We start from the raw sequence: 16,585 nt of genomic DNA, 5'->3' as shown, positions 1-16,585 counted from the left end.
TGAGACATGTTCCGTGTTTACAGGTGCAAATAAGCATACACAGACAAGCAGAAACACACACACCCCACACGCACAACAAAGATTCACAGAGAGAGAGAAAGAGATTCACACAAATACACACACACACACACACACACACACACACACACACAATTCCAAACAATACAATCCAATACAACACTATAAAAAATATACACTAACATTAATTCATTAAAAAATACAAACAAAGAAATAAATACACAACTATATGGCAGAAAAACATACCAAATTTTTTATTATACAGAGATTAAAAATACGCAAATAATACCAAATATACCGTAGTTACATTCGGTAAAAAAAATTTACTGATTAAAAACACTTATCTAGGTATGTAAAAAGACATGTACAAATGTATGAAACACTTACGTTGTATACCTGTACAATACGCAATACACACACACAACACACACACATACACACACACACAAACAATACACATACATACACACACAACACACGTCAATACACACACACACACACGCCAATGCACACACACACACACACGCCAATGCACACACACACAATCCAATCATAATTCATTAAATTTTGTTCTCCAGTCCCGCGTGCAACAACCTCGGTTACTTGATGTTAGTTGGGAGGTAGGTAGGAGGAAGAGGAAGAAGAGGGGGCCTAAATGAAGTGAAGGCAGACCCTCTAGGGTACCATCCATCATAAAATGAGACCTCAGTAAACAAAAAAAAAAACAACGTTTACCACAACAATAATAACATTTAGAGTGAGAAGATTAGGAATAATAATATTAATAACGATACTAACAATGATAATACTGAAAATATTAAGAATAAAAATAATAATAAAGATAATGATGATGACGATAGTGATGATGATGATGATGACAACGACGACGATGATGATGATGGTGGTGGTAATAATGATGGTGATGATGATGGTGGTGGTAATAATGATGGTGATGATGATGGTGGTGGTAATAATGATGGTGATGATGGTGATGATGACGATGATAATAGATAAAAAAATAAAAAGGATGATGATGAACCTCTTCTTTCTCTGGATTCAATTTTAAGGGAAATAGATGAGGGAAAAAGATTTCGCGTGTCCTTATCAATATACCGCCCTTTATAAATACAAATTAAAATAAATAAACATGAATGTACGCACACTAACACAAACATACGCACACAGACACACACATACATTCATATAATAAGAAATAAAAAGAGAGAGAGAAAAAAAGAGAGAGAAAGAGAGAACAATAAGAAAAAGAGGAATTTTTCACTATGTAATCACGTGAATGTGCAATTGTGCATTGAAGTGGAAACCTTTAAAATGAATTATTATCTGTATATTTACTCCTGCAAACAAATTATTCTTACAGGTTGTGTTACAAAATTGATAACTCCTTGCTGGAATCGGCAAAAAGTTAACAAAAGAGATTCGTAGCAACAATTGAACGACAACGCGCGCGCAAGATGAAGAGCAATGAGCAGCAACACTTTCAACGTCATCAGCATCATCACAATCAACAACAACAACAACATCACCAACAACATCATCATCCACAACAACATCTTCATCGTTCTCATCATCAACATAAACAACATCGCCATCAACGACAACAACAACGCGTTTACGTTGGGATCATTGGCTGTGAAAGCATCCTTTCAAGCTTGATGATCTTCTTGTTAAAAGTTTCAACGTTTCGAAGTATGGCAGCAGCTCCATCAACCACAGCCACCCATCACTTCATCGAGGAAAAAGAAATAAACCTCTTCATCGGTTAGTTTACATTAATAGGAAATAAATAAATCCGCTTCAGAAACTTTTTATTAATAATTTCTTTCCAGGAGAGTCTTCAGAAAACATGGAGGGCAGCGATAAACAGAATATAACGTTCAAGATCATTCAACAGAGTCTCAACAGCAAATATCCTGACAAAATCCAATCTGACTATTTTCGTGTAGACGAAAGGACTGGATACCTATATTCAAATAAAGTCATAGATAGGGAACTCATATGCTCAGGAGCTAGTCAGTGCACTATAACCTTAAGCATGATGATGATTTTAGGAGGTCACGTAAAAACGGGAACAGTGGCGATTGAGATCGTGGACATTAATGACAACGCTCCTCAATTTCCTCATCCGGTTTTTTACTGCAACATTTCGGAATCTGCTGAGCCAAACATTGCAAAACTTGAAATACCTTCAGCCAAAGATGCAGACAGTTACCAGTTCAACATTAGAAACTTCTACCTCGAGCCGAGCAGCACGGTTTTTGATCTACACAGCGAAGAAGTGAATGGCGAGTTCAACCTCAAACTAATCTTAAAGTTTGAATTTAATAAATTTAAAAAATAATATTTTGTATAAATATAATAAATCAATAAAAAGTTAAATCAAATAGTGGCATAAGTTTAAACAGACAACTTTGCGAGTTTGATTGAATTGACAAAACGTCACTGTGATATCACCACATATTTAAACATTTCAGGACAGCTTTGGATCGAGAAGCAACCAATCAATACAACTTCACAGTTCATGCAGTCGACAAAGGAGAAAAGATGGGCTCCATGAAGGTGATTGTTAATGTCTTGGATGCAAATGACAATGCACCAATTTTTGAAAAGCAGGAGGAATATTTTAAATTGGTTAAGGAAGATACAGCAGTTGGAACTGTCCTAGTCAAGGTTGTCAATTTGACGAAAAAGCAATATAATGTGAATGAAACATGTGTCATTTTAAAATTTCAGGTTAAAGCTCATGATCTGGACGAAGGTAAAAATGGAGAAATTGTGTACAAATTTATTGATCACGCGCACAAAGAATTCGAAAATCTCTTTAAAATAGATAATCGAACGGGGGAAATAATTCTGAACGATACATTAGATTTTGAAAGAACACAAACATACAGGTTGTCTGTGACAGCACGAGACCTAGGTCCCGACGCCTTGCTCACTCACACAACGGTCGTTATTAAAGTTGAAGACGTCAACGATAACGCCCCACGTATTAAGCTTAACTCCATACACACGTCTATCGATGCAATCTATAGCAAATTTAAAGATGAAAAGAATTTTAAAAGTTTTGGCAAAAAAAATCAAAAATCTAAAAACGATGTGATGGACAGGCACAATGATAGAGTTGAAACTTTTTCAGGTTATCACAGCGGCAGCAACAACACGGCTTTCTCTGTATTTGAAAATAAGGATGTGGTGCAGTTTGTAGCTCACGTGTCTGTAACAGACGCTGATAGCGGCGACAATGCAAAAACAAGTTGTTACTTAAAAGAACCATTCGACTCGTCTTTATATCCGAGACACGAGAGTAAATTTAAACTGGATCAACTTTATGACGCAGATTTCAAACTCGTCACGTCGCCTGGCGTTCGCTTTGATCGCGAAGACATTGACTATTACACCGTCACAATAATCTGTCGCGACCACGGAATGCCACCTCTGACGTCATCGATCGAGCAGCTGGTAGCGGTGATTGACGAGAACGACAACGAACCATACTTCACCGACGATCAACAGCTATTATTGGTCTACGAAAACAAACCAATAGGAACCGAGGTAGGTAGAATAAAAGCTGGAGACTTGGATGCCGGCCTGAACAGTCAAATTAAATTTTCACTAGAGGGTCAGAAGGAAGTCCTTGAACTTGTTGAAATCGATCCATCTAGTGGCTTTATGCGCACAAAAAATCTTATCGACAGAGAATTAATTTCCAAACTGGACTTACTTGTCGTCGTCCGTGACTCGGGCAGTCCTCCAAGATCTGCCAATTTGAAAATAACTATTCAAGTACATCAAACAATTTAGTTAAATTATAGAATTATAGATTGAATTAATTTGATATAACATTTTCATTAAGAATTTAATGAGTTGTTTAAAAACAGATTTTGGACGAAGACGACGAGGGTCCCATATTTTCCAAGAACAAATACACATTCGACGTCAAGGAGAACCAGCCAGTTGGCACGAACGTTGGCTACCTGACAGCAGTGGACGCAGACCAAGCACCAAACGACGTATTTTATTATGCATTAGAAAATAATGAGTTTGCCCACGTGTTCAGTTTGAATGCCAGTTCAGGACTTTTGAAAACCAATGAAATTCTCGATAGAGAGAAATACTCATCGTATTATTTAATAGTGCTGGCAAACTCCGGAAATTATTCTGACATCCACAAACCAAAGTAGTAACAATGATTGAATAATAAAATTCAAATTACTAAAGCTTTATATGTTTTTTTCCTAAGATTTATATCGAAAACAAATGTTATAATAAACGTGAAGGACGTGAATGACAATAGGCCTCAATACGTTTATCCCCTCTACAACGACACAATACACATATCAAATTTATCACCAGCCGGCAGCCTCGTTATTCAGTTGAAAGCTTTAGATTTAGATTATGAAAAAAATGCAGAAATGTCATTTTTTATAATATCAGGAAACGATGACTCCAAGTTCCGCATTGATCAAACGACAAATAATTTAATTGTTGCTAGAAGTCTTGAAAATATTAAACATGAAGAAATTGTATTGACGCTTCAGGTGTTTTTTCTTTTCTCTTTTCTCTTCTCAATTGAAATGGTCTGATTTGTATTTTGTGAAACGAATGAATGAATGAATCATAGACGCTTCAAATTAAAGGCTGACGGCGATCCTACTCGGTATTTTAAACGTTGGTTCATCGCGAAACTTGGGATCTTTTTGCATAAAGGTCAAACCCCTTCACCAAATAGCGTAAAATTTGTTTGGTATAAACCATAGACACCTTCAACAAAGGTGTTTTATGCACACAAACTTGTGTTCATTAAAATATTATATTCAAAACGAAATACATTTCGTAAATTAATTTCAAATTTTCAGTGTTGTTTTTCAACAAAATCTCCAAAATTTTTTTATAATCTGTTGCAAAATTGTTTGTGTTAAGTAGCATATTGTATGCAAATGAAACTATCACCATACTTTGCCTCTATTACCCAACTTAACCGTAATTAATATTTAATTAATTATTATTATTATCTATTTAATAATTTAATTTATTTATATAACAACTGTTATGATAATTACCGTCAAATGGCAATAAAATTTTGTTTAAGTTTTTTATATTTTTTTCAAAGTGTAACAACTTTAGATTCATTTGAAACTTGTCGTTGTAAACAATTTCCCGATCATTTTTATCAAAAATCAAAAACTTCAGCTTTCATCCACAAACAAGCCATTGTTTCGCTAGCTGTTCCGTCGATACAACAGGAGCATCAAAATATGACAGTTGTTTTGCTATGTTAAATTCTCTGTTACGTTTGAACGCTGGCAGGACGATCGCTTTATTTTTAATGTTTGTGACAACAAAGAAGAATTTTGGAGACAGGTAACACAGCTATGAAGATGACTGAGTGCTTTAATGTATCATCAGATTGCAAAAATAATTTTGTCGCCAATACTGATATCAGCAACACATTCAATGTTCACATCTTCGAGAGTATGGTTACAAAATGCACATTTTGTGAAGGAGGAAGCTCTTTCATGACCAACAAGTACTACATCAAAACCTGCAAGTTGCTTTTAGACGTTGACTTTGGTTGGTTGTTGTCAGAACGTTTGGGATATCGATGTAGAAATACCCACCACACCGTTGCCTGGCATTTTCTGAAGGATTTTGATCAAAAGTAAAAGGCAGTACATGCTGGAACTGATGATTAGAAGGAAGTACTTCAGCAGAAGCGATGTTGAATTTGGTTGTCGCTACAAATGCATCAGTTCTAAAATTTTTGAGATTGGAAACAAGACATTCAATTTTGAATTTTTTTTATTTTTTAGCACTTTCATTTATTTATTTCTAATATTAAACGAAAAAGCTGTTTTATCCTGCTCTGTTTTATCCTGCTCTGTTTTATACTGCTCTGTTTTATCCTGCTCTGTTTTATACTGCTCTGTTTTATCCTGCTCTGTTTCATCACAGAGCCGATAAATTGTGACATTAAAGTTTAAATTTCAGTTGTTTTGAAGCCATGAAACCAAGTTTTGTTAGGAACCCAAGTTTAAAACACCGATCGCGAGCCCCGTTATTTCTTAATTTAAGTTGTCTATGGAATGAATGAACGAACGAATGAATGAATAAACGAACGAATGAATGAATAAAACATTGATAACCTAATGAAGGTGAAAGACCACGGCGAACCTTCATTATCCAGTTACACAGATGTCAAAATAATCATAAGTGACAAAATATTGACAAACCAGCATTTGCTGAACGGTGGATCATTGTTTGGATTCAACACCGCTGCTGAGTTGCTGGCGGACGAGACTGTTGCAATTGCTCTGGCGGTGCTGTTAGCTGTAATACTAGTTCTAATAAGCATATTTACACTGGTCATTTGGCTTTTTGGTGTCGGTAGGAAAAGACGTCTAGAGTCGTATAACGGTCATGAAAGAAAAAATGTGAAGTACAAGAATAAAAAGAATAAAGCAGAAGACTGTCAGCAAGCTACTGTAACGTCCTTATCGGCAAACGGTCGCGCGGAGACTACCGTAGCACACAGTTCGTCCATTGAGAAGGAGTTGAAAATGGATTTAACTAATGTGCTGACCGATGACGCGAAAACAACGTCAAATCATCAGGTTTTTATTTTGTTTTTCTTTTTGAGAAACTATTATAGACCGTATATTTAATTTCAAACGATCAACCGTCAGCGTTTCAATTACAATGTCATCGATCATCTACAACTGCCAACATCCAACTGAAATCTCAATCAATCCATCTACATTTAATAAAGACGAATCACGATTTTAATGACTTCATAATTAACTAGAGAGGCTGAATTTTATTTTGAAGGTCCTGAATATGAGTGAAGCATGCGCAAAGCCCGTCGTGATGTTCGTCAAGGATCAGCACAATTACCCCGACGTCAATCATCGGGAAAACAAAAACGGCAACAAAGATAAATTTTTTAAAATAAATTGGATAAATAAAACGCCGTCATCTGACGTCGACGACAAAAGAATGAAGAACCACGTGGTGAACACAGGTGACTTTGTTTTTATATGCGCAATAAATATGCGTGCATGTGCGTGTAACTATATGCTCACGCGTCAGCCACAGTGTTTTGAACTGGCATCGCCCATTGTATTTTTTCCATTATAAACTTTACCGGAAGCTAGAACCGCAATGACGTCACGCATGCATATTAATTGGTCCGGGGATGTCGACCATAGTAGTTTAGGTTCGGGTAATTGGCGGGAGCTTAAAAATGGAATATAATGGCTTCCAGTTTGGATTAACTGGTCAAATGCAATTCTTATAAGATATTCTTATCGGTGGCGCTAACAGTTTTTTGTCTGAACGCTTGTCTGCGTGGCTACCCGATTCAAATTTGATAATTTTGACGCAGGTTAAACGCATTTTTTGTTATCAGTTATCTTTGGTTCGTGTTGATTCTGTATTGATTAGGGCAATCAACCTGATTTCGGTAAACTCCCTTTTTTTATTTTTGTAATAGTTTATAAAGATGCTACATCTTTTTTTTTGAAAAACCAGATTGGTACATGAATCCCATCGTAAATGCAGCCGACAGCAGTAAGTTTAATTTCATTTATATGAATAGCTAAGATGAATTCCTATTAATATTAACATAAATTAACATGATAAGAAGCATGGTAATAAAATAATTTGACAAAATGCAGCCTTATCAAGGCCTGACAAAGCACAGCACTACCAGTCTGACCTCATTGAATTCAACAGTGGATTTTCCAACTTCTCTCTACTGAAACCATTTTTATTAAATGAAAACTTTTCATCTCCAAAGTATTTGCCTCAAAACAGAGAATTTGAACAATGGCTGGACGACATATGAGCCGTTCAACCATTCGTTAAAGCTTCTTTGAGCAACACATAAAAAGCTATTTATTCAATTTCTAATTTATTTTCTATTTTATTTTTGTGTTCCAATTTATGATATATCTGTGTAATAAAATATAAAAAAAATGGAAAATAAAAATAATTGCTCTGAAATGTTGAATATGTACAAAAATTTTAGTGATGCCCAGCGCAAAGCTAGCTCTTTAGTTCTTTCACTGTCTGTTAGAATAGAGAAATATTAGGGTCAACAATAAAAGCTACTGAACAGAAATTTTAATTTTTACAAAAATTTACGTCAACAACATCAAAATTTGCTATTACTTTGGCAGCCTCCTCAAGAGATGAAATTAATCTCACCAGGTAATCCCTCTCAACTTCGATGTTCAAATGTTTTGAACCATTCCCATTCGTATCATTTGAAAGTTCCAACTTTAAGTTTAAGTGTGGATCATACATCGCAGCTAACTTGTCGTTAGCAAGCGAAAGCTATATTAAATTAAATTTATTTGAAACTCATTCAAGTTTTTAAATAAAAGCAAAAAATCCACAAAAATTTAAATTCCAAGATAAAAATCTTACATTAACTTCCCAGTCAAAGTTTTTTAAATAGCAAGGCTCCTGTGACTCAACTTCACTCAGTAAAATTATCCTCAAATCATTTCTTCTTAACTCCAGGACATCCCAAATGACTTGATTGTAGTCATCCGGCAGATGTTTCAGTTGATCTTTGACCTGACCGTGTTACATTTACTTGAGTTCAAATCTTTAACTAACTTAATTTTATAAAAAAAAATAAAGTAAAAATTATAAATAGTTATAATTATTACCATTGCTATTAACAATAATAATAATATTAATTATTATTATTATTACTATTATACAGACAACATCATAAATTTAATATTATTATAAGAATTTAACAGTTAAAAATTAGAGTTTATAAAAACTAATATATAAAAAAAAAAATTTGAAAAAAATTACAAAAAAAAACCATCAAACAGTGTCACGTGATGCAGTTCTCAGTGCTTCTTTATAAAAATTCAAAATGCCTTCTTTCACATCCAGCCATTCCTCAAATGTCCAAGAGGATGAAAATTTTGCATAAGGTGGTCTAATAACATCGCAGTATGAATTAATCACATTATGTAAGAACTGTGAAAAAAATGATTAAATCATATGTCATAATTTCAAGTTGAGTTTAGATTAGCTCAATTCAATCAAACATTCAAACACACATTCATTAAATTTAAATTTCAATATTAATTACAAATTTGGTAAAACATCTTAGTGCAAGCCGTAATTAGTAAAGTTACTGGAAGAAATCATCTATCTATCTATCTATCCATGCAAATGTTAAAGTAGAAAAAATGCATGTAGTATTTTTATGATTGTTGATACATAATTACATATATTCATAAATATTATATATATATACATTTATTTGATATTTATTTATGTATATACAATACAATGACATATAAATATATTATAGCAATAAATATATATATATATATTATATTATATTGGGATATGTAATACAGTGCTTTTCAAAGTGGTGGTCTAGCCGCTACTAGTTCACGGCGAGCTCCCAAAATTTTTTTAAATATTCAAAATAAAAAAATAAAAATAAGACTTGACCAGCAACACAAAAAAAAATTCAATAATTAGTACTGGTGAGATAAGAATAGAAGTGAGAACACGAGAGCCAGAATGACCTCCGCAACTAATGAGATTCATTGTTCTAAATTGGCGAGATAAGTATATATGTGAGGGTGGTCAGCTATTTAAAAAAACATGGTTAGAGTGTGAGATAAGTATGAAAGTGAGCAAGAAATAGTATTTCACGCGTGATATATTAACCGTAACAGTATATATATATATATATATAATAATATATATATTGTGTAATGGTGGTCCGCAGCATGCCTATTAAATTCCGTACCAGTCAGCGGAACAAAAAAGTTTGAAAAGCACCGATGTAATACATTATATTATAATCATCATATTCGTTTACCTAATTAAATTAAATTAATTAATATTCAATGAAAAACATACAGAGGCCAACTTATCCAGTGGACATTTTGTTATCAGTTCCATCAATGATTGAATAGTGGTTTTTTTTCTACTAGTCCAGTCTTTAGTCTTTAGTGAATGGTGATTATGATTAATTATTAATCAATCAGCTGATGAACCAAGTGGAGATTTAAATTTTATAATCTAAAAAATTACAAATAAATATCATTATTAACAAATTAATTCATATATATAATATAGTATATACTATATATATAAAAGTAAAATGATTTTATTGAAGAATTATCATCAAAATCAAAACAAACCAATAAAAACTCGATGAGGATATGAAAACCATCAAAATAAAATTATTCAAATTCAAAGAAATTCAATTCAATCACAACAATAGTTATGTTATGTATATCTATTATATAACTATAATATAACTGTATAACAGTTATAGTTATTTATAGAGTTTGTTATACATAGTTATTCAGATTGACAAATTCCTTCACATTCACAGACCGCATCGAAGAAAAACAAAACAACAAATCAAATTTCAAAATTTACCTTTCAAACATAAATCGATGATAAATTACAATTTTTCGATTTAATCTTTTAATGCCACTCAACTTAATTTTAATAAATTAAAAAATCAATGGAAACGAAACTCCTATGTAAACAAGGAGGTGTGACACGAAAAGTGAATGCTAGTTATAAATCAGTATGCGGTATTGAAAAAAGGTTAAAGGTTTAAAAAGGTTAAAAGTCTATTGCAAGAGATAAGAGATAAGAGAAATATTCAAATAATGAAAATAACATACTTCAGTTACATACAAAAATAACAACTCGACGAGAATATTTTAAAAAACTAATCCAATAAAGTAATACAATACTTATAAACAACAAAAATCTCTATATATTTTATTTTGTTTTATGTCCCTTGGAATTTTACATTTAAAACTGTTTCTATAGAACGAAAATAATTTCTCTATAATGAATAATATTTATAAAAGTTGAGAGAAATATCCGACCAGCAAACATACTGTGAATTGGTATGAGCGGTGTTCTTTACTCCTTTATTATCTTAGAACCATATTTATTGTTTCTTTTTCTAGTATTCTTGTAATTTTTGCGAATTCTAACCCGATCAATTTCAGTGGAATCGGAATCATCGTTATATAGAATAAAAAATAAATTTCCCTTTTAAAATTTTATTTTTTACAATTATACCATGTATGTAATCAAAATAAATTTTGGGAGGTTGTGTTTTCATAAATATTAAGCATGTAAACACCTTCTAGGCAATATAGAATTTTTCCTGAACAATATCTATATAAGAAAATTTCTATATAACCATATATATGTATATAACAAATTTTTTCCTGGAACCATCAAATTCGTTAAAAGGAGGTTAGACTGTATTTAAAAGTGATGCATCTAAGACGACATTTTTAACAAACTTTAAGTTAAAAATTCATTCAAAATAATTCAAAAATTTTAAAATTAATGAACTTGGAATTTTATAAACCTATAACAGATGTATAAAATATAGTGGGAAACATGAAAAATAAGCAGCACCAATCTTTGAAAAATTAATTGAAAAATGTTAAAAGCTCGTTCAATTGAACACAAACATTTCAAAGCATCGATATTCATCTTAAGATATCACCATTAATTGATTAATTCATTCATTCATTCACTTTATCAATCAACCAAAACCAATTATTTATTCGTTTGTTCCTTTGTTCGAACATTTATTTACTACTACGCTATAAAAAATTTTGTCAACAGAATGATGAGAGGCGGGCAGTGGTGAGAGTCGGCACGTTTCAGATGGTGGTCTCATGATGATTTACAAATGATGATGGTAGTGCAGGAAGAATCAGCTCGTTGGCGGTTCATCTGACACTCTGCAATTTGGATGACATCTTGTGTGCCGACCAGATGGGGGTGGTAAACACATATACGATAAACACATATACGATAAACTCATATGTATCGAGGGTCAAGTTAGTCTTTCAGCTAAATTTTTGTGTCAGGGTTTCGAACTTAATTGAAAATAAGAATTGTCGTTGGACGATATTCTGTTGGTCAATTGTTATGTTTATTACATAGGATAATTTTTATTGTAACGTAAGATTTTAATAATCAAATCAGGTTTTTGAAGATACATTCAAAAATTTTTCATACAATTGAAAGAAATTATACTAAAAGTTGATCGAACATTGATGCTTCATTTCCCTACAATTAATACTTGTCTCGATCCATTTCTAGAAATACATTTATCGATCAATTCAAGAATGATTCGCAAGCGATCATCGAGCACCGTGTACCAGACCGATTTCAAAATTGGAGCGAGAGGATCAGACTTCAAGGCTGCCTTCATCATCTCAGACAGTTTGCCTCCTCTTAATTTTAACAGATTTTCGTAAGTACTTTTTCTCAATCTAGAAGAATCAAAATATATACTTGTAACTTTTTAATATTTTTTGCATATTTTATTCATCAAAAAGTATTGGGAAATGTTTAAGGCTGTTTTAGACTAACGTGCAACATTGATAGACTGGTGCCAGAAAGATATGTTTCTCGTGCTTGTCGTATGCACAGAACCTAAAAAAAAACAATTTTTTCATAAAGGCCACATCATGCAGAGGATACATGTAAAGAGTTTATAAGATATATAGATGTTTATGGAAACTACAACTCACGCTCTTCCGTGATCCAATCTGACGGTCAGCCCATGTGCAGACGAGCCGTCATCAACCGTGTAATGCTTCGTGTCGAAGTGGTACATGAGCGTATCGAGGACTGAGAAATCGAAGAGGTCCAAGTACATGCCGACCTCTTCGTACGGTTCAATCGTTTGTCGAACCTCGTCGCAGTACGTTTTGTTGTTGAAACCGTACACGCTCCATCTGCAGATCATTTTAAATAGTCTATAAAAATTTCGTTCCAAAACTGTCAGTGAATAAAGGACAAATGAATGTGTGCGTGAATAGATAAATGAATGAATGAACGAATGAATTAATGAAAAAAGTAATAGTAGACAAATGAATGAAAAAAATGGAAGGAAAAAAACACATGACAAACTTTTCCATGCGAGACGTGGAATATGGCATAAAAAGATCCGGTTTGGTGTGCAACTTCAACCTTCTCGGCACCCAGTAGGTCAGAGAAACTTCTATGATGTTGTCGCGTGGGCAGAGGCTGTGCTCCTGCTTGCAGTACAAACAGAAACCACGGACACAACTCTCGTTACCTGCCAGTAGGTAAATGTTTTTTTCTTCAGAAGGCTTGTGTAATTCAGAATGGCGAACGAATAATAATATTGGTCTAGCTAAGCTCTGATGTAAACCAATACATAAATGGATATAATAACGTGATTATATTCGTGTGTTTGTAAATGTTTATGAATAAGTTATATATAAAAAAAAATGAAAGCAACATATTCAAGCGAATAGGTCGAACCAGCTAACGTTTCTGTAATTTTGATTTGCCTGGCAACTGCGGGTGATGCGTTGGGGCGGATGTCCTTCAACAAATCCAACCTTCTTCCGACCACGATTGGAACATTGTGGAAGCCTAATATTCTATAAAAAAAAACACAAAAGTTTTGTTTTCTTTAATTATTTTCTATAAAAGTATTAGAAATTAAATAGAGGACCAACTAACGAATCAATCAACTACCCTACAAATCAACCAACTAGCCAGCCAACTAACCTGTGCAAATGAAAGGCAGCTATTTCTGACGTTGGCATTTCAAATCCGTCATTGCACAATCCGCCTTTCTTCATATCACCCTTGCTTTCCCTAATTGAAATATTTGTATAATTTACAAAAAAATTCAAAATAATAAATAAATTATGTTTTTAATAAACAGTAAAACATTAAATAATTTTTCTCTCAAATTAAAAAAAAAAACTTAATTACCGACCAAACAATTTTCAACATGGCCTTCTGGCCACCCTCCAGAGTGACGACCCACTTGTCTCCAGTGCCACTTTCATACTCCTCCCTATCCAGGACTTCCACGTTGACGATGCAAGCAGTGGCGAGTGCATCCAGAACATCCCGATAGATGGCACTTTCAGGATCCCACAGTCCCTGTCTCGATATCATCCGGTCAGCTGATTCCCATATCTGGTTAAATCTATACGCCAACAATTTTGTTTCGTTCATAAAAATTTTAACGAATCGCAATTTAACGATCTTTATGCATAGTTATATATATATATATATATATATATATATATATATATATATATATATATATATATATATAACAGCCGTTAAACTCATTCAGAAAGCAAAATTAGACAGAAGGGTCAAAAATTGTTTACCACCGTCAACAAGAATTAATTACAACATTTGTGATAATTAATTTTGAGTCATTTTTTTTTATTTTTGCCATCCAACCACCAGACAACCTACCTTTTAGTTCTTTCATTACTCTGTTTAGCATTGTGACAGGTTTGGTACTTGCTCTGACGATCACCATCTTCAAGTTGTCTACCCATCAGCATGTTCAAATTTTTGGAATGTTTGAATTCAAACTCATTATAGCTGACACCGGGTGGCCAAGGGATGAAGAGGCGTTCATCTATCGGAGATTTGTATTTCACGATTTGTACTGGGTTGTAACTTTCCATTTCCTGATCAGGGAATGTAGCACGTTCATTATCATTCAATATTCAATGTACTATTTGGTATCACTCATTCAGCAACACATGTGAATGCATCAACGCCTTACACATATTGTGTGTGATAGGCGGAAACCTTTATGCAATCCAACGCAGACCTGCTCACTCCAACTATTACACCATCTCGTCCCCTAAATATAACAAGGTTGTATGACCGAAGCAATTTATTCAAATGCAGCAATGGTGAAGTCAGTTGTTTTTTTAAGAGGAAAGAAAAGAAGTAGCCCTGCTAACCTGTTCAATTTCTTCGTAATCAATAAAATCATCGAGGTCAATGTTTCCCTTGAAGTCAATCACCATGGAGTATGTCAGGATACATACCACCATCACTAACAACACACCTGTCCTGATGTTTGATGATGATGGTAACGATGATGATGATGATGACGATGATGGTGTAGCTTGTCTTTGGGGCATTGTTGCGATAAATGTCTAAGTCTATTTGATGTATGCTAACATACTGGCGTTCATTTGTTGATTTGTTTATGGTGAAATAAGTTTTAATGCAAGTTTATTTTTGACGAGAAATACAAAATATGGAACATATCCTTTTAAATCCTTTGAATAAAATGCGCAATCAATCAAATCTAATGATATAAATCTAATTTTTTTTATATTCAAAATTAAATGTTCGAACTTGTTACCAAATTTCCCAGCAATATTAAGTTAAAGTGAACTATTTAACATATCATTCTATTTCAATAAATGCTCAAAAAATTTTCAGACTGAATGGGTAACGTGAAGAAATAGTTGAACACATGAACACGTACATACATTCATAAATACGAACGTAAAGCGAACACCTGACTAATACAAACATTACATGTTTACTCAAACAACTACATTCACAAGGTTCGAAAAAGGACTTCTTTCACTCATTAGTTTCATTCTCTTTTCTTTATTCATTTATTTAGCAAACCAATCATTCACTCATTCATTCATTGTGTGGCTCACGTTTAGCCATCATTCATTCATTGTGTGGCTTGCATTTAGCACCAGGACGTTGAAATAACTTCGTAAACATTCAACGCTTGTTCAATGCTTTGCTTTTTATAGAATATATATATATATATATATATATATATATTTGTACAATATTCTATAAATTCTACCGAATGTTTGGCGTTAATATGTTTGTAGTTCGTTTTTTCGATTTTTCTCACTAAAGTTTCTTGGTGAACGTTTAGTTTATTTAATAAAATTCAAAATAAACTTATTTTCTGAATTTATGCTGCAAATAAGGCCATATTTCTATTCCGAATGAATCATCATCAGTGCGGTTAAGTTTATATAGGGAAATATTGACTATGTCAAAGTGAACTTAGATGGAAGGTTCCATCTAAGTTCACTTATATACATATATATTTTTTCACTCATTAGTTTCATTCTCTTTTCTTTATTCATTTAATTCATATATATATATATATATATATATATATATATATATATATATATATTGGTGGAGGTATATATATTTATTTAATATTTAATATTTTATTTATTCATCAATTCAAATCAAACAATTGTAAGAAATGAAAATGATACGGAGATCAGAAAAGAAAATATCTTATGATAGACCACCGTTAAACAGAAAAATTTCATTTCAAATAAAGAAATAGACATTAATACAAACAGAAATTTAAAATTAAACTTGCGTACAGGCTACAAAAATATTGACAATATAATGGATTGAAACAGCATAAAAACATTGACACGTAGTCCAGCGAATAAACCAATAAAAATTCGTTATTGACAAAGTATAAATACAGTAGACAAAGAATACTGTTCAATGATATTATGATGATCGTGTCCACATACAAACACGAGCTTACACATGTTTACATATAAACACATTAATACACATGCACACATATGCGCACATACACACACATTTATACATTCCTAATCCTATAACAACATATATATAACCCACATATATGTATAATAACATAGTATATCTAAATAGTGATATCATGTGTACA

The 16,585-nt window shown here is 32.9% G+C and overlaps 5 protein-coding genes across 5 annotated transcripts in view; 2 read left to right on the top strand and 3 right to left on the bottom strand.

Annotated features, from left to right (window-relative positions):
• The window catches only part of HELRODRAFT_71248 (hypothetical protein), a gene marked incomplete at both ends in the record, with an annotated part of 13,517 nt that extends 12,942 nt beyond the window's left edge, over positions 1-575 (bottom strand). Inside the window, one exon of the mRNA XM_009032982.1 lies at positions 439-575. Within this exon, the coding sequence (XP_009031230.1) occupies positions 439-575 (137 nt within the window). The remainder of the gene's footprint in view (positions 1-438) is intronic.
• Positions 576-1,882: 1,307 nt separating this feature from the next.
• Positions 1,883-4,622, top strand: HELRODRAFT_71159 (hypothetical protein; the record flags this gene model as incomplete). The annotated part of the gene is made up of 5 exons (XM_009032971.1): positions 1,883-2,349; positions 2,511-2,706; positions 2,770-3,050; positions 3,192-3,822; positions 4,317-4,622. 5 exons carry the CDS (start codon positions 1,883-1,885, stop codon positions 4,620-4,622), a joined length of 1,881 nt encoding a protein of 626 aa, XP_009031219.1.
• Positions 4,623-6,185: 1,563 nt separating this feature from the next.
• On the top strand, positions 6,186-8,021 carry HELRODRAFT_189885 (hypothetical protein; the record flags this gene model as incomplete). Its single annotated transcript, XM_009033200.1, has 4 exons — positions 6,186-6,650; positions 6,865-7,057; positions 7,567-7,605; positions 7,713-8,021. 4 exons carry the CDS (start codon positions 6,186-6,188, stop codon positions 7,880-7,882), a joined length of 867 nt encoding a protein of 288 aa, XP_009031448.1. The 3' UTR covers positions 7,883-8,021.
• Positions 8,022-8,160: 139 nt separating this feature from the next.
• HELRODRAFT_166204 (hypothetical protein) lies at positions 8,161-9,624 on the bottom strand (the record flags this gene model as incomplete). Its single annotated transcript, XM_009033199.1, has 4 exons — positions 8,161-8,373; positions 8,467-8,619; positions 8,887-9,039; positions 9,526-9,624. The coding sequence occupies 4 exons, from the start codon at positions 9,622-9,624 to the stop codon at positions 8,161-8,163; spliced, it is 618 nt and encodes a 205-aa protein (XP_009031447.1).
• A 1,748-nt stretch (positions 9,625-11,372) lies between these two features.
• HELRODRAFT_108618 (hypothetical protein) lies at positions 11,373-15,021 on the bottom strand (the record flags this gene model as incomplete). The annotated part of the gene is made up of 9 exons (XM_009033198.1): positions 11,373-12,350; positions 12,451-12,513; positions 12,612-12,818; positions 12,994-13,162; positions 13,372-13,493; positions 13,624-13,713; positions 13,838-14,053; positions 14,335-14,555; positions 14,838-15,021. Coding segments are annotated over 9 exons (1,486 nt in total), but the record flags the coding sequence as incomplete, so codon positions are not given.
• Positions 15,022-16,585: the final 1,564 nt, after the last annotated feature.

Source organism: Helobdella robusta (genome assembly GCF_000326865.2).
Source record: "Helobdella robusta unplaced genomic scaffold HELROscaffold_9, whole genome shotgun sequence".
NCBI lineage: Eukaryota > Metazoa > Annelida > Clitellata > Rhynchobdellida > Glossiphoniidae > Helobdella > Helobdella robusta.
The sequence above is the reverse complement of the archived record's forward strand: the minus strand, read 5'-3'. Positions and strand labels throughout refer to the sequence as shown.